The sequence below is a fragment of the Heptranchias perlo genome, chromosome 17 (assembly GCF_035084215.1).
Source record: "Heptranchias perlo isolate sHepPer1 chromosome 17, sHepPer1.hap1, whole genome shotgun sequence".
Lineage (NCBI taxonomy): Eukaryota > Metazoa > Chordata > Chondrichthyes > Hexanchiformes > Hexanchidae > Heptranchias > Heptranchias perlo.
In genome coordinates, this window is record NC_090341.1 from 15,634,720 (window position 1) to 15,660,182 (window position 25,463).

Below are 25,463 nucleotides of genomic sequence, written 5' to 3' on the forward strand. Positions count from 1 at the left end.
GAACCAATAGGGTGGCAATGGGTTTGACTCAGCGTCACCAGGGCAAAAACCTGGACTCCACCCTTGTGATGGCGCTAAACTGCATTCGAAGGCTCGTGCGGTGAATAGTTGCAGTTCCAGATCTCGCCATATAGTGGCGCTGCAGTGTAGCGATGAGCTGAAGTTACTGACTCTCCCCTGTGGTGGCGCTACAATACCGTGATAAGCTGCTGTTACCGACTCCCCCACGTGGTGGCGCTGCAGCGCAGCTCTGAGCTGCAGTTATCGATTCCCCCCACGTGGTGGCGCTGCAGTTATCTACTCCCCCCCAGGTGGTGGTGCTGCAGTGCAGCGATGAGCTGAAGTTACCGACTCTCCCCTGTGGTGGCGCTGCAGTACCGTGATAAGCTGCAGTTACCAACTCCCCCCACGTGGTGGCGCTAGTGCTATGATTTGCTACAGTTACCGACTCCACCATGTGGTGGCGCTGCAGCGCAGCGATGAGCTGCAGTTATCGATTTTCCCCAGGTGGTGGCGCTGCAGTGCTGCGATGAGCTGCAGTTATCGATTTCCTCCAGGTGGTGGCGCTGCAGTTCCAATGCGCTGTAGTTCCAATCCCGGCCCATTGATGGCGCCCCAGAGCTCGCCGTTACCGTTGCCTGGTGATGGTGAAGCTGTGTCCGGGCTCCGGCCTGTTCCCCACCGATTTGCTGTAACCCGAGTCGGGTCAGACATGAATGAAGACGCAGCGCAGGAAAGCGCCGAGAGTCCGCCGCCGCCTCCTGCACAGCCCCACCGGCAGTGAGCAACATGGAGCGGTACCTGGTCATCAGGACAGTGGGGAAAGGCAGCTATGGAGAGGTGCAGCTGGTGAGACACGGGAAGGACGTGAAACAGGTAAAGAGTGGGCGACAGAGAGAGGCCCCGGCCCCGGCCCTGCTCGGGCTGGGTCTATGATACCACCCTTTGCAACAAAGGCTCTTTCGCTATTACTGTAAACCCAGCAGCTCTGGGCCGAATAGGCTCACCATACAGAAACACTGAGACTGAGCTCCGATCAAAATCAGGCGCTGCAAAAAAAACTCATCTCAATCCTCCATCCCGGTCTGACTCTCAATTCCCAATCTCAGTCTGAGTCTCAATTCCCAATCCTGGTCTGACTCTCAATTCCCAATCCCGGTCTGACTCTCAATTCCCAATCCCGGTCTGACTCTCAATTCCCAATCCCGGTCTGAGTCTCAATTCCCAATCCCAGTCTGAGTCTCAATTCCCAATCCCGGTCTGACTCTCAATTCCCAATCCCGGTCTGAGTCTCAATTCCCAATCCCAGTCTGAGTCTCAATTCCCAATCCTGGTCTGACTCTCAATTCCCAATCCCGGTCTGACTCTCAATTCCCAATCTCAGTCTGAGTCTCAATTCCCAATCCTGGTCTGACTCTCAATTCCCAATCCCGGTCTGACTCTCAATTCCCAATCTCGGTCTGAGTCTCAATTCCCAATCTCAGTCTGAGTCTCAATTCCCAATCCCAGTCTGAGTCTCAATTCCCAATCCCGGTCTGACTCTCAATCCTCCATCCCGGTCTGAGTCTCAATCCTCCATCCCGGTCTGAGTCTCAATTCCCAATCCCAGTCTGAGTCTCAATTCCCAATCCCAGTCTGAGTCTCAATTCCCAATCCTGGTCTGACTCTCAATTCCCAATCCCGGTCTGAGTCTCAATTCCCAATCCCGGTCTGACTCTCAATTCCCAATCCCAGTCTGAGTCTCAATTCCCAATCCTGGTCTGACTCTCAATTCCCAATCCCGGTCTGACTCTCAATTCCCAATCCCGGCCTGACTCAATTCCCAATCCCAGCCTGACTCAATTCCCAATCCCAATCTGACTCCATTCCCAAACTCAGTCTGACACTGTCCTCAATCCCAGTCTGACTCTCAATCCCCAATCCCAGTCTGATTCTCAATCCTAGTCTGATTCTCAGTCCCCAATCCCAGTCTGACTCTCAATCCCCAATCCCAGTCTGACTCTCAGTCCCCAATCCCAGTCTGACTCTCAATTCCCAATCCTAGTCTGACTCAGTTCCCAATCCCAGTAAGACTTTCAATCCTCAATACCAGTCTGACTCTCAATTCCAAATCCCTGTGTCTGCTCTAACCTCATTCTGTCAACCCCAACCCAGTCTCAATTCTAACCCAAATACTAATTTTATGGGGCAGCTATGCTGCACATTTTGCATTGTGCAAACTGATTATTGTGTTACCTAACAGGACGGACAGTGTAACTAACTGTTGTCTAACTTCACTGAAATAATTTAGCCAGTAATTATATCGTGCACAGAAAGTCTTGGAGTGCACAATGTTGTATAGCCTGGAGTGGCTATGCAACTTAGATTTCTTGAATTTTCCAGAAATTCCAACAGCCATTCTACACCCCAGGATATGATCATAATATGAACAGCTGAAGGTGAAAACCTAAAAGAGAGTTTTGATAAATGTACAGGGCTATATATACAAAAGAAGGCAGCAATTTCTTTATACTTTGTTACTGAGTTGCAGTGTTGAGTATTTATCTTACATAATGCTGTAAACTGAATTGTGATTTGCCAAGCCACATGAGGCTAACTAGAGGAGATAATCTCACACCACTTCGACTTTGCCCTGGTTGATGACGTTTAAAAGTTGTCATAAGATCCACTAACCTGACTGTAATACAAAGCTTTTGAAGTTAGGAAAACAGGATAGTCAGCACTTAATTTAATTTAGTGCAGAATCAACAAAACTTGATCACCTATCTAGAAAGTAATACAAACAAAGTGGAAATCACTGTCCCAATCCTGGTTATTTTTCAGTATCAGATCCAGTTCTGGTATATCTATCCCAGTATTAATCCCAAAACTTGATCCGAGTCTCAGCATCAATTACAGTTTCCCGTTATAAAATACCCTTTTCAGCTGTAAAGAGGGATAAACTGAAAAATAAAAACTGGAAACAACATTTTATATAGACACTTTCCTTTGACAAGGTAAATATTTGCTAAAATAAACCTAAATTTAGGGATTTCACTAAGCTTTCTAATTTGGTAGTAATTTACATTCTCAGAGGGGCCACTGGGATGGCAGGTGTGAGAAATTGGAGAAAAAAAATCAAACAGGGATAGAATAGAGTGAGCATTACTCTGCACTTGGTTTTGCTGTGCCTGTTTGATACTGAAACTTGGTGCTTAAAATGGGAGAGTGTTCCATTCCTCAGCATTGACATCCTTCACCTTGATCAGCACAAAAAAATTATCACAAACTAAGAAAGTGTGACATTTTGATGTTGAGGTTTTTGAAACCTACCTAAAGTGTCTTTGCTTACACCTAAGAATTTATGTGAACTATAATCTGGTTGCTCACCTCTACTAAAGAAACAAAGACTTGCTTTTATGTAGAGCCTTTCACGATCACAGGATGTTCCAAAGTGCTTTATAGCCAATGAAGTACATTTGAAGAGTAGTCACTGTTGTAATTTAGAAAATGCAGCAGCCAATTTGTGCACAGCAAGCTCCCACAATGAGATAAATGATGAGATCATCTGCTTTAGGTGTTGGTTGAAGGCTAAATGTTGGCCAGGACACCGGGAGAACTCCCCTGTTCTTCGAATAGTGCCGTGGGATCTTTTTACATCCACCTGAGAGGACAGATGGGGCTTCGGTGTAGCGTCTCACCTGAAAGACGGCACCACCGACAATGTTGCACTCTCTCAGTACTGCAAAGAAGTGCCAGCCTAGGTTATGTGCTCAAGTCTCTGGAGTGGGGCTTGAACCCACAATCTTCTGACTTAGAGACGAGAGTGCTACCCACTGAAAGAAAGAAAGAAAGACTTGCATTGATACACTCAGAGTACTGTGCACAGTTCTGGTCTCCATATTATAAAAATGATATGGAGGCACTGGAATTGACAGGTTATACCTAACAGGAAAGATTGAACAGGCTGGGGCTTTTTTCTCTGGAAAAGAGAAGGCCGAGGGGTGACCTGATAGAGATCTCTAAAATTATGAAGGGGTTTGATAGGGTAGATGTAGAGAAGATGTTTCCACTTGTAGGAGAGACCAAAACTAGGGGCCATAAATATAAGATAGTCACTAATAAATCTAAAAGGGAATTCTGGAGAAACTTCTTTATCCAGAGAGTGGTTAGAATGTGGAACTCACTACCACAAGGAGTAGTTGAGGCAAATAGTGTAGATGCATTTAAGGGGAAGTTAGATAAACACATAAGGGAGAAAGGAATAGAAGGTTATGCTGATAGGGTTAGATGAAGAAAGGTGAGAGGAGGCTCGTGTGGAGCATAAACTCCAGCACGGACTGGTTGGGCCGAATGGCCTATTTCTGTCCTGTACATTCTTTTCAATTCTATGATACAGCGCCTTTCATGACGTCACAAAGCGCTTTACAGCCAATGAAGTACTTTTGAAATGTAGTCACTGTTGAAATGCAGGAAACCTGGCAGCCAATGTATGCACAGTAAGGTCCCACAAACAGCAATGTGATAATGATCAGACAACTGTTTTTCTAGTGATGTTGGTTGAGAGATAAATATTGGCCAAGACACCAGGCAGAACACCCTGCTCTTCTTCGTTATACTGCCATGGGATCTTTTATCGCACCTGAGAGGGCAGACGGGGCCTCGGTTTAATGTCTCATGCGAAAGATGACATCTCCGACAGTACTGCACAGAAGTGCCAACCTAGATTACATGCTCAAGTTTCTGGAGCGTGATTTGAAGCCACAACCATCTGACTCGGGCAAGAGTGCTACCACTGAGCCACGGCCTAAATTTCCCACTGTTACTAGGCATCCATTTTCACCTATATGAAAATGTCTAGGACTTTTTCTATATTAAAGGCACTATACAATTTCAATTTGAAAAATATTTACACTGTTTAAATGGACTCAGTGGGGGTAATTTTAACCCCCAAGAACAGGTGGGTTGGTGTTAATTGTGTCCATGTAATTTATATCAATTAGTGTTAATTGTATTCAGGTGTTGTGTATCAATTGGGGCGTTCTTGTATCCATATATAAGAGAGCTTATCTAGGGTGTGGTGGGTGTGATGTGGAGCTCTGTGAATAAAGGCTTGGAAGCAACTGAAGATGTGGCTCTGGTATTCTATCCTTCACCACCTGGCTATCCAACTTATAACAGTTGAGGGTCAGTGCAAGGTTAAAATAACAGCTTTTTGGAGTGGGACTGCACCCCAGCTCCAACTCGCCCATGTCTGGGTTTAACCCAGGCAGGTATGTATGCATGTGCACAACAGACAATAGGCAGTCCCGCCCCACTTAAAGCCAGCAGGCCGATACCTAAAGGGGCAATGTACCTCGTTGAAATACTTGAGGTACTTAATTCTTTGTGTATTGGAAAACTTAAATGAATTTAAACTTCGCTGTTTGGGTTTCCCATCGCTTCCGATTCACGTCAAGTGAAAGCAGGCGGGAAGGGCCGGATCCATGAAGTGAGTGCCTTTATTGCACTGCTTCTAGGTCCAGAGGAGCAGAAGTGCTTCATCCAGGCCCGACAAGCTCATTTGGCCGACTGAACCCCTGCGATCGCCCCCCACCCCCACCCCCAACCCCAAATGGTGCCCCCCCACCTACCTCCGACTCTTCACCTGACCTTCAGTGATCACCGATCTCCAAGTCCTGACCCTCTGATGTCCTCCTTTGCCCAGCGATTTCCTCACAAGCCTATTATCGCTCCCACCTATCCCTCCGTCCAATCCCCTGCTCCACCTCCTACCGCAGGCCTTCCTGCCTGACAACCAGCCAGCCTGTCAATCAGACTGGCTGCTGGGCGCGAAGCCCCAAAGTGAAAGTTGTTTATGTCGTTAGGAGATTGCGACCCGCCAACTTACCTACCTGATTTTGCACCCGGAAATCTTACCCCGCCACCCTCCCGGCTTGAGGTCAAAATTCTGCCCAGTGTCTTCGCCACAATGTGTCTTCCAAGGTGTTGAATTGTTTGAATTGTATTTGCGGACAGTAGATTATATTTTTTCCATCAATGTATCTTTGCACACTGAGTACAGTAACATTAACTTTACAGTCAATGTCTCTTCAAGTGTGCATTAAACTGCTTATGTGGGCATAGTTGAAGTTGGATATAGGAAATGTCCTATAGGTGTAAAGCCTTGCTCCATGTCCAGGGTAATATGATATCAGGGTTAGTCAATATGGAAGGTAACGAGACCTTCTGTCAAGATTTCTGCTGAATGTAAACATACCGTGAGTGCTGTACATTGATTTGTATACAAACACATCTGAATAATGCAGAGTTCATTTCAGTTGTTTCCTTTGATGCTTGTAGTTGTGTAAACACTTCACTATTCCAGTGTCTTTGCACAGACAGTAGAGGTGGTTTTATGGCAACTTCAAGTAGCCAGACTGTGCTGTAAAGATATTCGTTGTAAAGTAGAGCGGACATTGCTGCTGCCTGTAAGCACACTGAGTGACTGCTATTCATATAGTATCTGTGAGTACAGTACTCAATTGTCAAGTGTCTTTTTATCTGCTTTAGCCATCATTGACAAACAACATGACTAAATAAATCAAAGCTGGATCGTTCCATAATGAAGGAGAAAGCTTGTGTAGATTGTTGTTTTATCAAACCAGTGATTATTTTCTTGCATGAAACGGAGCCAAGCGTTAAAAGAGACAGTGTCACAGTTTTAAAAAAATACCCATACCATTAAATCAGATTGAAAAATCAAGATCAAGCAGTTTTACTTATTTTTATTTGATTCCATTTCAGTGCAGATATAAAAGAGTATCCAAGCCCAGAATTATTTACATCAGTGTTGAATAGACTATTTTAAAAAGAGCAGGGCAGATAACACAGTTAAAAATTCCAATGCACTGTCAGTAAATGTTTTTTAATATACTATTAGCAAATCCCAGATTGGTTAGTACCAATCTTTATCCACACTCCTGCACTATTAGAGGATTTTTATCTGCAATTGTGCATAAGGCAATGATTCCCCTTGTGTCCCACTGCTGCTGATGTAATTCCACTGAATAGAGTGGATGGGCTCACGTCAGTGGTGTATAATTGCCAAATCTATCTCTATACATATGATAAAAGTCTTGCCTTTGTCATACAAAAGTGTGTAGCACACTTTCATCTGATTGACTCAAATGTCATAACAGCAACAAGTTGCACTCTCCAGGTAGGGAATTTACCAACAAATAAGTAGTATCTTAAGAAATTAGTTTCTTTTAACAGACAGACCTTTTAAAACTACGTGCGGAGCAGTAGAACAGGTCAGATATCAGATTTCTACCATGGTCCAGTTAGACTTAGAGATAGACCAAGTTAAACACAGCTCCACCTCAACGGCAGACAGTTTACTTAAAGACAGTTCATCCATCCCAATTAGGAATGGGTTATTGAAATGTAAACGCTCCTCTTGTTATTATATAATACATTGTACATTAGATGATATAACATTCTGTTATTATAAAACAGCAGATCCTCCAATTTGCTGCAAAAGAGCCACTTGTAATTTTAAAAATCCATAGCTATTTTTTGTTGTTTGTTCTTGTATTCTAAAGTAAGATTTTACAGTAGTAATGAAACACAACATACAGTAAAATTAATTTGTGTTCAGAAGCATTGGATTGGTAGATATTTACTTAATATTGTATTTGTTATTTGTGGTAGTTCTTATTAAATATAGTTTGGGGTAAAATGTGACCCCACATACTAGCATGAAAGCATTGTAAACATACTGAGTATAACAGGTAACTGAAAACCTCCTTTCATTATAATTTACCTAATGGCATTAAAGAAATTTTATGTAAAGCCCAGTAAGTACCAGAATGCAGTGGCGTTGATCTCAAAATAAATTAGAATCAAGGAAGTGATTTATCTTCCATTTCATTCATAAGTTACTAGTTAATCACCCATTACCCATTGCTTTACTCAGGCGAATCAGAGGTAGCGATTTATAAGTAATGTGATGAGAGGCAATGAAGTAAGTCAGTAATGGGATAGTGTTTTTGATTGGGTCAAATTTGCCATGAATAATTAAAAAACGCTGTCCACCTATACTGATTGGAGAGGAGGAATGGGAATAGATGAGGGAGAGGAAGAGGTCAGGAGGGAAAGGAAGGAAGAGGAGGAGGCAGCCAAATGGAGGGGGGGGTAACAGAAAAGTGATGGCTGAAGAGAGGAAGGGGTAGAGGGAAAGGAGGGGGAAGTGAAAAACTCCTCAGTGTGGGAGAGCATGGGTTTCAGTTATTGAAAAGCTGCTCTGTGAGGGGGCTTGCCAGGTATCCGTATGTCCTGTAAGGGGGAGCATTTATTACAAACCTGTTCAGTGAGAGGAGTTGCCAGTTATTGAAAAGCAGCTTGGGATACGAGGGATTGTTGGCCTAATTTCAGAAAGCTGCTCAGTCGAAGAGGGAAGTTTTGAAAAGCTGCCGAATGAGGGGGTGTTCCAGTGATTGAGAAGGGTACTCAATGGGGTGGGTGGGTCTATTGTCCAAATGCTGCTGACTGGGGATGGGTGTTCAAGACACTGCTCAGTGGCGGGGGGCAATTCTGTTACTTAAGTGTGTCTAGGGGCGGGGGGAGTTAGGGTGGGTGGTTGATTGTCTTAATTGATCTTGCACCCTGATATCTGCAAGGCAATGTTCTATGGACAACACTTCCTGGTGGTTTTGTTCAATTCTAGCGGTAGCCCATAAAGGGCCAGAGGTACACTCTGATCAAGCCTGGGAGGAAACTGGGGCCTGGCAAGTTTTGCGGGGGCAGGTGGAGACACACAATCGACCCACGGATAGAGCATCAGTGGCTGTGAAGATTGAGCTGCTGAAGTTCTACACGGTGAGAGGGGAATTACAGTGGCTGGCTGGGCATGGAACAGTAGCAGTAAGGCCGCTGAGGGGTAATCATTGAGGATGGAGAGAAGCTAGGCGGCAACAGGCAATTCCTGCACTGACTGCTGGATTCCAGCTATAGCGGGTAGTATAATAATGGTGGAGGAGGGGCTAAAGATGGGGGAGATGTTTTGGGCTTGGAAGAAGGAGCTGTCCAGACTAATGATCAGCTGGGGTCAGCAAGGGATGCCATGGAGACCCAGCGACATGGCCCGACAGCTGAAACTTTAGGATTTTTAAAAGAAAATAAAGGTTTCTATTAAATCCCTGAATCTAGAAATGCACCTCTGAGCCACCAAGTGGTGATTTTTAGTTGCGGCCATTTCTTTAGGCATAATGGGCTTGCATTCGGTTGACTGATGGTCACATAACATTAAGCTCACACTGCCACCTACAGGCGCAATCCCATTAGACAGTTGTGATCACATATCATTTTTTTATATATATGCAATGGACAGTAGCAACTGTCAGCTGCTGTTGATGAAGGGTATGCTGGTATGCGGAGATTGAATTTGTGGAGGCTGTTTGCGGAACAACAGACATCCACCAGCTCAGAAAAGTTCTGGCTTTTTTGCAGTTTCACGTGGCTGCCAGATCAGATCTTCAGCCATATTAAAAAGGTGGTTCCAGCTTGGTACAATTGATGTAGAAGATGTCTATTTTGATTATAATATAGAGGTACTATAAGGGATTTTTAACAAGAGAAGTACTGGCCAAGGACTCTGTAAACAAACAGTAGCCATGGAGACCTGTCAATTCTGAGGCGTGTTAGTTTCTGCTGGTTCCAATGACTGAAAGTTTATTGTAGCATAATAATGCCTCTGTTTTTTGTTTCCCTTGCTATGATATAACTGACCTAAAGAAGGGATATCCAGCCTGTCAAAACCATTGAGTTGGCTGCATTATTTTGCTGAATTGCAAGCCCTGATGCATATTCACCCCTGTACACAAAAATTCAGAGACCCAACATACAAAAAAGCAATATCCCAAACACACACAAAGTCACCACTCCCTCCCTCAGCAAGATCCCTGTACACAAAAATTCCAAGCCCCCAAATACAACAACAATCATCTGATCTGCTGTCTTCCCACTGTCCACACCACTAACCTTCCCCTCCCCTCAAGCTTGAGAGCTGGGAAGATTTAGCGCAGCTCTTTAAACTTCTTGGGTTGGAAGAATGATTGCTGCAAAAAAGACTCCTCCATGATTGGTCTCCATCCAGCAATCAGGAAGTAGTCTCTTCTTGTCTTCTAGGCCTGGAAAATTCAATGGGCTGTAACTCTTAATATTAAGCACACAATGCCAATTTCAACTGTATTAGTTTCAGCTCCCAAAGAAACTAACCAGAGTTGAAATTTGGTTTTGTATGCATTTAATATGAGAAGAAGCAAGGGTTTGATGAAAGGAGCCCGTAGACTCGATTTGGCCTGTAGGCTGTTTATTGAACACTGTCGATCTCCAACACAAATAAAACATTTTTTAAACCCACTTTAAAAGGAGGGAGAATGTTGTGTGGATTTCTCTCTCATTTGCTACCGTTGTCACTTAGTGATCAATCACTCAACAGAAAGAGGAAGACAGACCAAAGCTCTCTCGAAGGTGAGACCCTCCAGCATTTCTATCTGAAAGCATCCACTTTACAGCCTGGCTGGAGCTGGTGGAATTCTTCCTGCACACCCCCAACACCAATTGCATAGAAAGCCAGCTCTAATTACTCTGCTACCATGCTGCAATGAATAGTACTTGAATTATTTGACAATATCAGTAACATTAAGGGCAACATTTTAAACCAGTTTAACCTCTTATTGTTTCATTATCTCATTTTCACCATGGAGACTAAATCAAGCAAAAGCCCTAACAGTGGTTGCCCGTGTCCATGTATTTACTGGGAGGATGTTTATCAGTACTGCTGGAGGAAGTCTGTTCAAAGAATTTTGCTGCTGGTTATCCTAACTTTGCACTTGTTACATTGTATATGTATTGCATTTACATAATATCCTATATAAAATGTGATTTATTATACAGAAATTCAAGGCGATCCAACATTGCATAGGGGAAGGGTGTGCAAGCCTTTTGTCTTCATAAATCGCATAGGTCCATATCATGGATTCTCAGGGTCGGCATAGAAAGTTTAAATTAAAATTACATTCATTTGCATATATATCAAGTTGTTGATACAGATCTTAGTGTGTAAATTTAGGATTTATTCACCAATGGGGAACAGGTGCCAAGAATAACCTTTTCCAAACCTCCAGGCCCACAAAATTCAAACAGGATAAACCAGTGAATGTGAAATAATTGCAAGTAAGACTGTGAGCTTCGAGAGCTGGATAGGCTCATGGGCTGCAGTTTGGACAACTCGGGCACAGAGAATTTCTGCCCGAAGGTGGCCATTTTGTTCAACTTCTTAAAGACAGCCATAGCATTTCTACCAAAATCAGAAATTTAACTCTTTAGCAATTTGTTCGTTTTTTCATAGTATAACACAAATTAAGAATTGCTTTGTAATGATTGCTTACATTTCTATAATTGTACTATCACAGCTCCCAGCCAGATTTGCTTTAAAACTCTTTGATTCCACTGCAGTGCACCAGGAAAAACCCACAAGTAGTGTAATTTGAGCATTAGTAAAGCATCTAATGGCATATATTCAGAAAGTTTTAAAATTGTTATGGATTTAACTTGGTGACCCCCTCCACTGATATATCTGTTGATCTATCTAGGAAAAATTCAGTTGGAGGCCCCTTTTAGCGATCTGATTGGTCTGTGGGAATCATGATCCACGCTCTGTTGCTATTGTAGTTATTTGGTTTGTGTGAACCATGTGGCTCTTAGGGGTGGGGACATGCTGGATTCTTTTTCAGTCAGTAGTAGCAATTGTTCGTGTCTTGCTACTTCAAGCCCTGCTCCTGCCTCGACTTCATCAACCTCCAGCCGCAGTTGTCCCCTTTGAGGGCCACTAAGTTCCAGCAAGAGCTACAAAAGGACAGGAACTTGACTTGCCTTTGCTTTCCATTCTGTGCCTGGCCTCCTGTTCATTCCCTCTCTCCCAGAACAAATCAAGAACGAACTTCACTCTCCCCATCAGGAAAGGCCACTTCTGGTGCAACAGTTCTGGTTCCAGGCCAGGCAGGTCCAACTCTCAGATGCTCTGGGGACTGTGTGGGCTCAAGGCCAGAACAGGAGTCAAGTGAACCTAAGGCCTTGTGACCAATGCTGCAGAAGATCCACAAGTAGATATAAGTATGATGGCTCAGCCTTCTCCCATACCCATTTCAACTTTGATGGTGCTATGTGCTCCTTATAGACCTTTGCTCTTCATTTAGATTTCTCAAATAAAAAAACTGTTGCAAATAAATATGTAATGCCCTCCAAGGACCTAGCAAAGTGTTTCTAATTAAATAATGCTCCCGCTTATGGTTGAATTTTATTTAATTTTCAGTATGTTGTAAAGAAGCTGAACCTAAGAAGTGCTTCCAGCCGCGAGCGCAAGGCAGCAGAACAAGAAGCCCAGCTTCTATCCCAACTTCGACATCCCAACATTGTTACCTACAGAGAGTCATGGGAAGGGGATGATCGACTTTTATACATTGTGATGGGTTACTGTGAAGGTGGGGATTTGTATCACAAACTGAAGGAACAGAAGGGCAAATTGCTTCCAGAAAGTCAAGTCGTGGAGTGGTTTGTCCAGATTGCAATGGCTTTACAGGTACAATTCTATAAATGAACAAAGAAATAAGAAAAGTTTAAAAAGAGTAAAATGTAATACTTCATTGCAGTTATCATGTTTACTGTTACTTCAATATGAGTTTTCCATTTTTAATATTGTCATTCTTGGCCAAGACATAACCCATGTAAAGACCCGAATGATGAAATATACATTCACCAACCGTTCCTTGGAATTTTTTTCCACTGGTATTTTCCCCTAATTTTACATTAGAAGGCTATGTAGCTTCTTTGAGGCAACATTTATTGAGTTTGTTGTAAAGTACGTCTACAGATGTGAAAATCTATCATTTAATAACTTATAATCGTAACAAATGGAACTTCCAGTTTACTAGTGTTAAGTTAGATACAGGTATTCACCCACCAGTTTAGGATTGTTCTGCATGTTTTTTCAAATGGAGCATTACAAATTTTGTGTTGCTCGCAGTCCTTCTGTAAATTCTCTGTCTGACTTGAATTCTTAATTGTACAACTGGGATTTTGTACAGCACATTTCACTCGGGTAAATCATAAAAGGGGAAGGTACAGATGTTTGTGGCTTGAATGTAATAAGTGGTTATGTGATGCTTTGAGTATCATAGTTGGAATGGAAACTATTTTGTTGTGAGATGAATGTATGTTTAATGAGATCTATGTATGTTTTGTTACAGTATTTACATGAAAAACACATCCTGCACAGGGATCTTAAGACTCAAAACATCTTCCTGACAAAAACAAACATTATTAAAGTTGGAGACCTGGGGATAGCCAGAGTGTTGGAAAACCAGCATGATATGGCCAGTACTCTGATTGGAACACCATATTACATGAGTCCTGAACTCTTCTGTAATAAACCTTACAACTATAAGGTAGAGTGCTACTGTAAAACTTTATTGTGCTTTTAGTTAGATCAGCTTTGCATGTTATCATCATTGGTTAAGTATACATTTCTCCTGTTTCTACAGATCTTTATTACACATGGTCTGTGTTTTCTTTCCTCCTTAAATGTTCCCTTTAACTTGGGCAGCAGCTGTTCTGTAATACCTCATCTACGTAACCATTTTCATGCGTGAACCTGAACAGTGAGTATGAGGAGACTACTCGACTGTGGGGAACTCACAGCAATGCCAACTCTGCCCTTACCGAGCATCCACACACATGCACTTCCAGTTGGAATTGCTGGATAGAGATCAGGAACCCCGAACTTTTATTTTTCCTGCTTTCCATACCCAAGAGGATGCCAAGACTAATTGTCGTTCAACTCCATGCAGTTCAACTCCTATCAGTCTAAGGTCAGCTACCATGGCATCAATTAGGGATTGAACTTGGAATTTTCTTGCTGCGAAGTGACTCAATATCTTAGCACGGCTTGCAGCTGCAAATGTGGCCACGGTGATTGGGATCTTGTAGATATCAATGGAGATAGTCAGCCAGAAGGTCGTGATCCCATCTCAACCTCCTGGGAAGGGTCTAAAAATTTAACTCAAGGCCTACCTGAAATTCTTCAGCCTGACCCCAGTTGGCAGATTTTCAGGGGCTTGAACATTTTTGCACATGAAAATGTGAAAAGTTGTTGCTGAAAAATACTGCAAGTGTGAGTAGGCTATTTGACTGTGGGGACATCACAGTGACTCCAACCTAGTCCTTACCTAGCATCCACACACATGCATTTCCCGTTCGAATTGCTAGATAGCAATCACGACCTGCAACCTTTTTATTTTGCCCACTTTCCATACTTTGGGAATGCCAAGACCAATGCTAACTCCCTGTGAACACTCTGGGCAGTGTGTCATAAAGTGAAGCTTTAAAGAATTATGGATAACATTAGAACAGATCTTTGCAGTGAAGCCCTAAAAAGAATAAAAATTGTAGTAACAGTATTGTCTCTCTTGTAAGCCTTTCTTCATTTTTCTGTATAGTCTGACGTTTGGGCCCTCGGTTGTTGTGCATTTGAAATGGCAACGTTGAAACATGCCTTTAACGCCAAGGATATGAACTCCTTGGTTTTCAAGATTATTGAAGGAAAGGTAATGTACATTCCATGACGTTTTGCTTTTCTCTATTAACCTAATCAAGTACTGCACTCATTTTACCAGTATGCAGCGGTTCAAGAAGGCCCACCACCACCTTCTCAAGGGCAACTAGGGATGGACAATAAATCCGGGCCTTGCCAGCGGCTCCCACATCCTGAGAATGAATAAAAAGAATATTAAAGGAAGAATTCGCTCGTATGTTGGTCACTGACAAAAGTCTCTAATATGGATAAGCTTTGAGAAATAAATGAAAAGTCCTGAATTTCTAACTTTTTAAGCAATGCAAGATTAGAATGAGGTTATTTATAATTAGTATCTTTGTCTAATAGAATATCTGCAGTTTGTGTTCATGAGTGACTTATATTCCAGTAATTTCAGCCTAGTTGGCTGTAGCTAGAACATACAGAACAATAATGCTCATGATTCATGTATAGATTTATATGTTTGTGTTTTGAGAGGCACAGGATTGGGGTGGGAGATGAAAGTGTCTTACTAGTGCAGTGTAAGTTTTTTTTTACAGCACTATGCAGTCTTCCTTTGAAGTATGTTGGTGAGAAATAATGATGAGTGTTAATGTAAAGAAAAGTAAAGTTTTTCTTTCAATTTTACTGGGAGCTTTCTAACTTAAAATATTACAAGCAGTATGGTAAAGCAAAGAATTACATAAAGTCTGCCAAACCAAAGATTGTACCAAAGCAGCGCCTATACAGTTCAACATACTTTTAGTGATACCAACATGGAAAAAGTAATTCACATGTAAATAGCCATAGGTCAGTCATGCCTCTGTATTGCAGTCAGAACCCTTTTCAGGAACAAATGAAAGGCCTTGGTTTCTCTTTTTTAAAAATCTTTTTTAAGTCCTCATGCATCCTTTTGCAGTTAATTGAGCTGCTAGGAGGCATGTAGAGGCAGCCATTGACTCACCTATCTCAGTTTGCTTCTTTGTGGAAGCACCTGGCCTCTAATGACATTTAGGCAAATCAGAAAAAAGAAGTAAACCTGTGTCCTCACGCTAGGTACAATAGTATGTTGGTGCACGGTGAGCCCACCTCATTAATATTTTTAAATGCATGGTTTCCACTGATGCACAGAAAAGTGATCTCTGAAGAAAACGAGTGTATGATAAAAGTGAGAATACTCGCTTCAAAGAACAATAGAACTTGGAACATGCATGTGACTGTGTATATTTAGAATAAAAGTGATAGGGAGACTGAAGGCATGATATTGTTTTCTTCAACAACATCCATATCCCTTAATGTGCAGCTGCCACCTATACCGAAGGAATACAGTGAACAGCTGGGAGTGCTGATAAGTAGCATGTTGAGCAGAAGGCCTGAGGAACGACCAGATGTGAAAGCTGTTCTCAGGAAATCATACATCAAGAGTCATATTGCCTTGTTCTTGGAAGCCACAAAAGCGTATGTATATTTGATAACAAATGTAAAAATAAAAATTGGCAAATTAAATCTTTGATCAAATTAATTATTTTTTCTCTACATTGAAGTAATATGAGCCGGCACAGGCACGATGGGCCAAATGGCCTCCTCTTGTGCTGTACCTACCATGATACTGTGTTTGGGGCAAAGATACCCATGGCAATCTTTATTTTCAAACAGAAGCAAACTGCCTACCAGTCTTAGTAAACTCGACGCTAAACATGTTCAACCAATGCGGAGCAGCAGTTAACAAAGCCAATGAACCGTTGAACTACATTGTCAAAACAGTAGAATATCCATCTGGGGAAGTCGTGATCAAGCTGTACAACGCTCTGTTTAGACTGCACCTTGAATACTGTGTCCAGTTCTAGTTGTCGAAACACAAGGGGGGGCATTCAAGTGCTGGAGGCAGTCTATGAGACTGAACCCTAGTATCAATGGTCTGAGCTATGAGGAAAGAGTCGAGAAACTTGAGCTATTTAGTCTGTAAAGGTGTGAGGTGATCTCACAGAAGTATATGATAGCTAAGGGAATGGGAAAGGTAAGTCCTGAATATTACTTTAAATAAATTGCAAAAGTAGGGGAAGTGGCAAAGGTTCAAACTGGTAAAAGGTAAATTTGACAGAGTGATCAACAAATGGAATAAGGTTTCAGAGAGTAGAGGAGGTGAAACCCCTGGAAGCAGTTAAGAAACAATTGGATGCTGAAATGGGGTGATTTTAGGTTCTTTCTGGATGGATGAATTCATCCAGGACAAATGGCTATCTTCATCCATAACTATCGTGATGTTGTGATTGTTCATGGTGCATAGTTGTTGACATTATTTTAAAATACTATTTTTTATATATTATAGGAAAGCTATAAAGACACGAAAGAAAAGCTCTTTAGAATTTAGACCCATTATTTCCTCCATGGTGACATTAAGGCGTGAATCAGATCGTGAATCTGGGGTTCCTTTGCAGGATTTGGATCCCGCTAGCAAATATATAAAGGTCAGAATTCTAAGCAAGTACTGAGTAGTGCCCTGGTAAAAATTGATGGTATTTTTTCAATTTAATATTTTAATCATTGGCCTAATTATTTTGTGCACCAGTATGTTACCTGCAGAAGCTTCTGATATTTTACATTCATAAGCATCTGTTGCTTTGTCTGTATTTGCCTATCCTTTCCTTTTTTTATTCATTATTTATTTCTTCTCTGAGGGTATGATACAATGTCTTATTTTCTCTCTGGTGCTCTCACTGGCGTCTCCCATGTCATGCACCCTCTGGAGTCCAAGGACAGTGCTGACAGCCAGCTCCCAGGCCATTGGCGATGCTACTCTGGGCCAGCCAGCAGAGGGCAAGGAAGAACAACTCAATGGGAAAACCTTGTTTTAATTCCTTTAACCCCATCCCCAAACCAGGCACATGGCGAGAGCTTGTGACAGAGATAGAATAGAACTGAACAGAATGGGGGTTGAGTCTGTGTCCCATCAATCCATGACATCCCATGTTGATGTGCGTATGAGTTTGCATTATTATAGTACATGACGTGTGCTATGAAAGAAGCATCTCCCAAACCTGTGAGCTCTACCACCTAGAAGGACAAGGGCAGCAGGTGCATTGGAACATCATCACCTCCAAGTCATACACCATCCTGACTTGGACATATATCGCCATTCCTTCATTATCACTGGGTCAAAATCCTGGAACTCCCTGCCTAACAGCACTGTGGGAACACCTTCACCACATGGACTGCAATGGTTCAAGAAGAAGGCCCACCACCACTTCTCAAGGGCAACAAAAAGCTGGCCTTGCCAGTGACACCCGCGTCCCAAGAATGAAAAAAAAAGAAGTTTAATTAGTGAGCTTTATCTGACATTATGGACTTATTTAAAAGTTTTATAAAGTATCCAGGAATCAAAATTTGAGGTTATGTAATTTTGAAGAAATATATTTATCTTCATGTTCTAGAAGAAAGAAAAAGCATCCCAGAGAAGCAAGCCAAATGATGTGGCCTGTAGTAATCAGCCAGAAGAAAACGCTTCAGATGTTTCCCACCAAGCTTTGAACAGCACTAGAGACTCTCTGGCTACAATAAGCAAGGTGGACATTGATATTATGCATAGAGCTGAAAGAAGGAATTCTAATTCTGGCAGTATGATGTGCGATGAACCTGTACCGGACTTAAAAGGCTGTCTTAATGCAGAATCCAAAATACCTGCTCAGGTTGACAATACTGGACTACACAATGGTGTAAAACTAGAAGGAAAAGCTGAAAACTCCAATAACCAGATCATAGCTGAACTCTCTGATGGAAAGGATGACACCTTTAAACTGCTTCAGCCCATCTTTAAGGAAGTGCAGTCACCTGAGGTGCAGGTAGGAAGTTTTTACATTTCAGAAAGCTCACTGCAGTTTACTTTGTTGATAAAATTGTGTGCGTGCGTGCATGTGCGCATAACATTATCAACAAGCATTACTCTAGTATTCTGGTTTTATTCTTGTATCTCTACAAATTGCAGTATCTTTGGGTTAAGTGTAAGGCACCAAAATTTATTAATTATGAGGATTAAAATCCCAGATAAAGCAGCAAATGTTTTCAAAAAACAATGGATCTGAATAAGTGCTACAAGTAAAGAGTTTGGATCAATTTTGGCTGCTGAATGGTATGCTAGACACAATGGACAGGTATATTTGACTTTTGATTTTTAAGGGGAATGTAACTTCTATTAATAAATAAAAAAGATTACTGTGCTCAGTGGGGAAACAAAATCTTAATATCAGTGCTGTAATGCTTGACTAGGCTCATTTTGAAGTAATCTTTCTGATAAATGCATCAGTCGCAAGTAAATATTCTTACAGCAATCTCGGTATAGTTTCAAATGGATCCTATGGAACAGTCTGCATTCTACGAGATCATTGAGTGAAGTGAACAGTGTGTAATAGTAATATGGGGACATTTAAGAGGCTGAGGCTGTAATGGACATCAAGGTAAAGTAGGAGAGATTTAATTGGTATTTTTGTTCTGTACAGGTGAGTTTTGACTCTACAGAAAAACTTCTGCAGCCATTTGTTCCAGTTAGAATAATGGTAAGTATACTGTAATACTTGTTTCTGGTAAAAATTAGATTTCAAGCATACAATTTTGCTATCTGCCTGTTAAATTATACATTTGGGTAAAGGATATTACATAGAATGTACAGCACAGAAACAGGCCACTTGGCCCAACTGTTCCATGCCAATGTTTATGCTCCACACGAGCTTCCTCCCCCTCTCACCCCTCTTCATTTAACCCTATCGGCATTGAGATTGTAACAGTTTGATTTGTGTTCTCTTTTTCAACTAATCAAATGTTCCGCAGTAGTTATGAAGCAGGCTTATTTCACCTGTAGACGGGTAACAGCCACCTTGATCTATCTGAACGAATGGGTGCAGGTTGAGAAGTTTTTGAATCTTAAGTCACACTGTGAAAGACCAGACAGTGGCTGAGGTGCTGGAATCCCATTGTAACATGAGCACTAACAAATGAAAATTACTCTGATGGCAGACTTACAAAACTTACAAAAATCCACCCAGATTTATTTTAGTCAGGAGTAGAGCTAGTAGAGAAATGGTGAAAATTATTTGCATAAACTCCTAAATATCTGCACATTGCCCCTGATTTTCTTTACAACTTCTAAAATCAAGTGTATGTGCATTTTTCTATCACTTAATTGAATTTTACAACCTGTACATTTCTTTGTCATAACGAGATAGCTATATCTTTGTATTCTCCAGAATGATTTGGCAACCTAGTTAAATATGCTATTTTTAAAGTATTAATAAGAATTAAACATATGAAAAAAATATTTTCTATGCATTTTGAATGCTGAAAGTAGAACTCAGGAAACCTACACAGCCATGGAATATATATTTACATGATAACACTTGTGTGGACATTGACATGTTGGAATTGGCATTCCATGGGAGTGATGTCATCCAGTGGTTTACTCCATCTTCTTAGGCTTGAAATAAACAGTGAAATATTTGTAAACCTGTTCATCCCAAGCATGCTACACTTACCATATGTCATGTCTCAAATTACTCATATACTGTATCCCAAAATATTATTTTCTGTAAGAAATCTATCTAATTTGCAGTTGAGATGTACATGAAGAGAACAAAGCTTGCAGATATTATGATTTTGATGTATGCAAGTGATGTCCAAAATAAGAATATTCAACACAGAATGATTCTAATTCTTCCTTTGCAATTGTAAATGTATTATACTGTAGCAGACTAGTCACAGGAACTGAAAACCCATCAGCATTTGAAAAGATAGGTTAGCATTTCAGGTGAGGGCACTTCAACAGAAACTGTGGTTTATAGCTCTGAATGTCGGCCTATGCAGGGCTCCATTGCGCAATTTTGTACACTTCTGAGCATAAGTGATTTGATTGTAACAGTTTGTAATAACAGCTATATTTGTAATTGTATTGCAGTACTGAACTATACTACTCAGCATTACATCTAGTGCATAATTTTGTTTTCAATTTAGGAAGACCCTTCAGAGAATGTCACTAAACAACCTGAAGAAAAAGATCCTATGCCTTACCCGCCACATTGTTCTACGTCCGAGCCCTCAATCTCACGGCAATGCAGACAGAAGAACGGTGACTTCCCGAGGAAGACTCAGAAGGTAAGTAGATCAATACAAATAAATTTGTCAATAACATCTAGTTTGTTTACCTCAAAACAGATATCTGTGCTGGGTCTTGTCCATTATATTGCAGTTTTTATTTTTTTAAAGCGCACAAAAATAGGTGTTACATATTGTATGGAAAATCAGGTATTCTCTAACTGGAAACAAGGTTACAAAAAGTATTGACAAATAGCCAACATTATACAGTATTGTTTTCTTATGCCTAAAATCAGTATATTATTTTGAATAGGCTTAGAAGCCTATTATAAGCTTTTACACAATTTTAAACAAGGTTTTTACTTTTTCAGGTAAAAGCATCAGCTCCTAGACAATTGCCTTCTCCACCACATAATGTCTGTAAAGTTCACATACAGAAGCTGCACAGTAATCCCGATAAAGTTGTCAGTGGAATCTCCATATCAATGGCTAACTCCAAGGATAGTGAGATTGGAGCCTCACAGGTTTGTATGTTGATTATCCTGCTCCTGTATCACACTAGAAGGTTTTTCAGCATCTCCCTCAATTTCCTGCTACTAGCATGCAGCAACTACCAGATCTCACTCAATCTGAGGCCTGTTCATGGATCCATGCCATCAAAATTAACTTTTAGAGCAGGATTGCAGAAAGTCAGGAGTTTAGGGAAATTCTTGAGTAGTATGGTGTGCACTTAAGCTTCCATTGTTTTCAATGGGAAAAGAAACTAAGTAACTGACACAAGTCTTCTCTAGTGAAGCTTAATCCTTACAAAGTGATTCTGGTAATTTATTGCATACTGTATGTTAATTTTATGTAACAAATAGCGTACATAATAATGTTTTTGGATTTTTACTCTAAATATTTTTCTTGGGTTCAGCATCTTAGACCACACCTATAGGCGAACCTTTGCTCACTATGATTTGGAGCATGCCTCTATATGTCTGATATCTAGGTAATTTGTAACGAGCCCAGACTTCGAACACAAAACCCTTGTTACTGTACTTTTGCATAATACTTATATTACATGCTGTCACATGAACTTTCTTGACTTCAGAAAGCAACATAATAAATGCTTCACTAGACCATGGCTTAGACTTTAAATTGCCAAACAGATTCATTAAACAGTAAATGGATAAACATACAGAAGCTATGTCATTGTGGATTTACAGTCGTTACAGGCTTAACTATCTCTCCCCAGAAGATAGGAAATAACAAGCAGTAGCATCCACTCCGGTAAATTGCAATGTAAATTGGACTGGGCATAAGGTCCCTAAATAGTAACCTTTATGTGGCGGTTTATTGCTGATGGTCTGGTCCTTCTGTCTCTGTTAGCTTCAGACAGGCTAACAGACCTGAAGGAAAAAAAATTAACCAGTACAAAGCAAGTTTAAATATATGTCTGTTAAACTAAAAAAAGAGCTGCCAATCAAATACATATCCAAACAAAACCGTAAGATGCTTGTATTTGAATTGAATAGCTTGCCCGTCCCTTAGATGTCTGATGCAGTACAGTATCTCCGTTCTGGGTTTTGTGTATCAGAGCAAGTTGGGCCATTTTCTGTGAGTGAACCAGGCTTTTCACCCCTTATGACAGAAAGAAAAGAACCATCATGGGCAAAAATGCTTAATTTCTGTCACAATAATGATAGAAATAATAGGATGGATTACTAAAAAAAAACGTTACCAGGAGCAGAATAGTACCTTGGCTTGGCACTGTGTGTATGCATACATTCACCTACTTGCAAGGGCTGTCAGGTCATTAACATGTAATTCAAATCTGCCTTTCTCCTTCAGCAGTAGCCAAAATCAAAAACAAATATTCCACTTAGGCTCAAATTGGGGTTGTTTACATTTAACTGAGTCCCACCACTTCATATTTGCAACTCTGGAAAAGAGGAAGGGGAAAATGGAAATTTTAATCTTCAAGACAGTGGCAGAAATAAATCCACATGTTGATAAAATAAATCATTTTTAATGGACCATGTCCGCCCCATTTCCCACACTTCTGCCCTCACCCCTCCCCCACCCTCCCAGAACCACAATATGGTCCCCCTTGACTTCACATTCCACCCCACCAGCCTTCACATTCAAGGGATCATCCTTTGCCATATCCGCCAATTCTAGCGCGATGCCGTTACCAAACACATCTTCCCCTCCCCTCCCCTTTCAGCATTCCAAAGGGACTGTTCCCTCCGTGACACCCTGGTCCATTCTTCCATCACTTCCAACACTCACTGCCCTTCCCATGGCAACCTCCCTTACGAGCGCAGGAGATGCTACACCAGCCCTTTCACCTCCTCTCTTCCCACCGTCCAGGGCCCCAAACACTCCTTCCAGGTGAAACAGCGATTTACTTGTACCTCTTTCAATTTAATATACCGTATTCTCTGCTCATGATGCGGACTCCTCCACGTTGGGGGGACCAATTCAGATTGGGTGATCGCTTTGCTGAACACCTCTGTTCAGTCCTCAAGTGTGATCCTGAGTTTTCGGTTGTTTGCCATTTTAATTCTCCGTCCCACTCCCACTCTGACCTCTTGTCCTTGGCCTCCTAAACTGTCCCACTGAAGCTCAATGGAACAGCACCTCAACTTTCGATTAGGCACTTCACAACCTTCCGGACTGGAAATTAATTTCCATAACTTCAGATCATAACCACTGTTCCCATTTTTTCTGACAGCAGGTGCTGGTAATGGTTCTGCTGTTGCCATTTACAGCTCCTCTAGACCCATCTTTTGTTTCTTTACTTGTCCCATTACCACCTTCCTTGCCTTGCACCATCATCCCTTTTGTCATTTAATGAGTCCTGCCCTCCACCCTATCACAGACCTTCCCTTTTGTTCTCCCCCCTCCCCCCACACTTTCCCTGGTTCTATACTTGCCTAAAACTGTTAAATCTCAAACTTCTTCCAGTCCTGATGAAAAGTCATCAACCTGAAATGTTAACTCTGTTTCTCTCTCCACAGATGCTGCCTGACCTGCTGATTATTTCCAGCATTTTCTGTTTTCACATCATTTTTAATATTTGAATGCTTAGAGGATTTTTTTGATAATACCCATATAAGTGAATAGAAGAAGCAATGACTTGTTGTAGATTTAAAGTAATTATTTAGATCTTCAGCCAGAAGTGCTGAGTGGATGAACCATCTCGGCCTCCTCCCGATATCTCCACCATCACAGAAGCCAGTCTTCAGCCAATTTGATTCACTCCACGTGATATCAAGAAATGGCTGAGTGCACTGGATACAGCAAAGGCTATGGGCCACGACAACATTCCGGCTGTAGTGCTGAAGACTTGTGCTCCAGAACTAGCCGCGCCTGTAGCCAAACTTTTCCATTACTGCTACAGCACTGGCATCTACCCGACAATGTGGAAAATTGCCCAGGTATGTCCTGTCCACAAAAAGCTGGACAAATCCAATCCGGCCAATTACCGCCCCATCAGTCTACTGTCAATCATCAGCAAAGTGATGGAAGGTGTCGTCGACAGTGCTATCAAGCAGCATTTACTCACCAATAAGCTGCTCACCGATGCTCAGTTTGGTTTCCGCCAGGACCACTCTGCTCCAGACCTCATTACAGCCTTGGTCCAAACATGGACAAAAGAGCTGAATTCCAGAGGTGAGGTGAGAGTGACTGCCCTTGACATCAAGGCAGCATTTCACCAAGTGTGGCACCAAGGAGCCCTAGTAAAATTGAAGTCAATGGGAATTAGGGGGAAAACGCTCCAGTGGCTGGAGTCAGACCTGGCACAAAGGAAGATGTTAGTGGTTGTTGGAGGCCAATCATCTCAGCCCCAGGACATTGCTGCAGGAGTTCCTCAGGGCATTGTCCGAGGCCCAACCATTTTCAGCTGCTTCATCAATGACCTTCCCTCCATCATAAGGTCAGAAATGGGGATGTTCGCTGATGATTGCACAGTATTCAGTTCCATTCGCAACCCCTCAGATAATGAAGCTGTCCGTGCCCTCATGCAGAAAGACCTGGACAACATCCAGGCTTGGGCTGATAAGTGGCAAGTAACGTTCGCGCCAGACAAGTGCCAGGCAATGACCATCTCCAACAAGAGAGAGTCTAACCACCTCCCCTTGACATTCAACGGCATTACCATCGCCGAATCCCCCACCATCAACATCCTGGGGGTCACCATTGACCAGAAACTTAACTGGACCAGCCATATAAAATACTGTGGCTACAAGAGCAGGTCAGAGGCTGGGTATTCTGTGGGGAGTGACTCACCTCCTGACTCCCCAAAGCCTTTCCACCATCTACAAGGCACAAGTCAGTAGTGTGATGGAATACTCTCCACTTGCCTGCATGAGTGCAGCTCCAACAACACTCAAGAAGCTCGACACCATCCAGGACAAAGCAGCCCGCTTGATTGGCACCCCATCCACCTCCCTAAACATTCACTCCCTTCACCACCGGCGCATAGTGGCTGCAGTGTGTACCATCCACAAGATGCACTGCAGCAACTCGCCAAGGCTTCTTCGACAGCACCTCCCAAAGCCACAACCTCTATCTCCTAGAAGGACAAGGGCAGCAGGCACATGGGAACAACACACCTGCACATTCCCCTCCAAGTCACACATCATCCCGACTTGGAACTATATCGCTGTTCCTTCATCGTCGCTGGGTCAAAATCCTGGAACTCCCTACCTAACAGCAATGTGGGAGAACCTTCACCACATCAACTGCAGCGGTTCAAGAAGGCGGCTCACCACCACCTTCTCAAGGGCAATTAGGGATGGGC

At 42.0% G+C, this 25,463-nt stretch overlaps 1 protein-coding gene across 2 annotated transcripts in view; it reads left to right on the top strand.

Moving 5' to 3' along the window:
* Positions 1-631: 631 nt before the first annotated feature.
* The window catches only part of nek4 (NIMA-related kinase 4), a 35,322-nt gene continuing 10,490 nt past the window's right edge, over positions 632-25,463 (top strand). For both annotated transcript variants that reach the window (XM_067998592.1, XM_067998593.1), the window contains exons 1-10: positions 632-876; positions 12,338-12,604; positions 13,272-13,469; positions 14,520-14,627; positions 15,897-16,051; positions 16,923-17,061; positions 18,025-18,432; positions 19,087-19,143; positions 20,591-20,731; positions 21,043-21,195. In XM_067998592.1, coding sequence (XP_067854693.1) covers positions 790-876; positions 12,338-12,604; positions 13,272-13,469; positions 14,520-14,627; positions 15,897-16,051; positions 16,923-17,061; positions 18,025-18,432; positions 19,087-19,143; positions 20,591-20,731; positions 21,043-21,195 — 1,713 coding nt within the window. In that variant the 5' untranslated portion in view covers positions 632-789. The remainder of the gene's footprint in view (positions 877-12,337; positions 12,605-13,271; positions 13,470-14,519; positions 14,628-15,896; positions 16,052-16,922; positions 17,062-18,024; positions 18,433-19,086; positions 19,144-20,590; positions 20,732-21,042; positions 21,196-25,463) is intronic.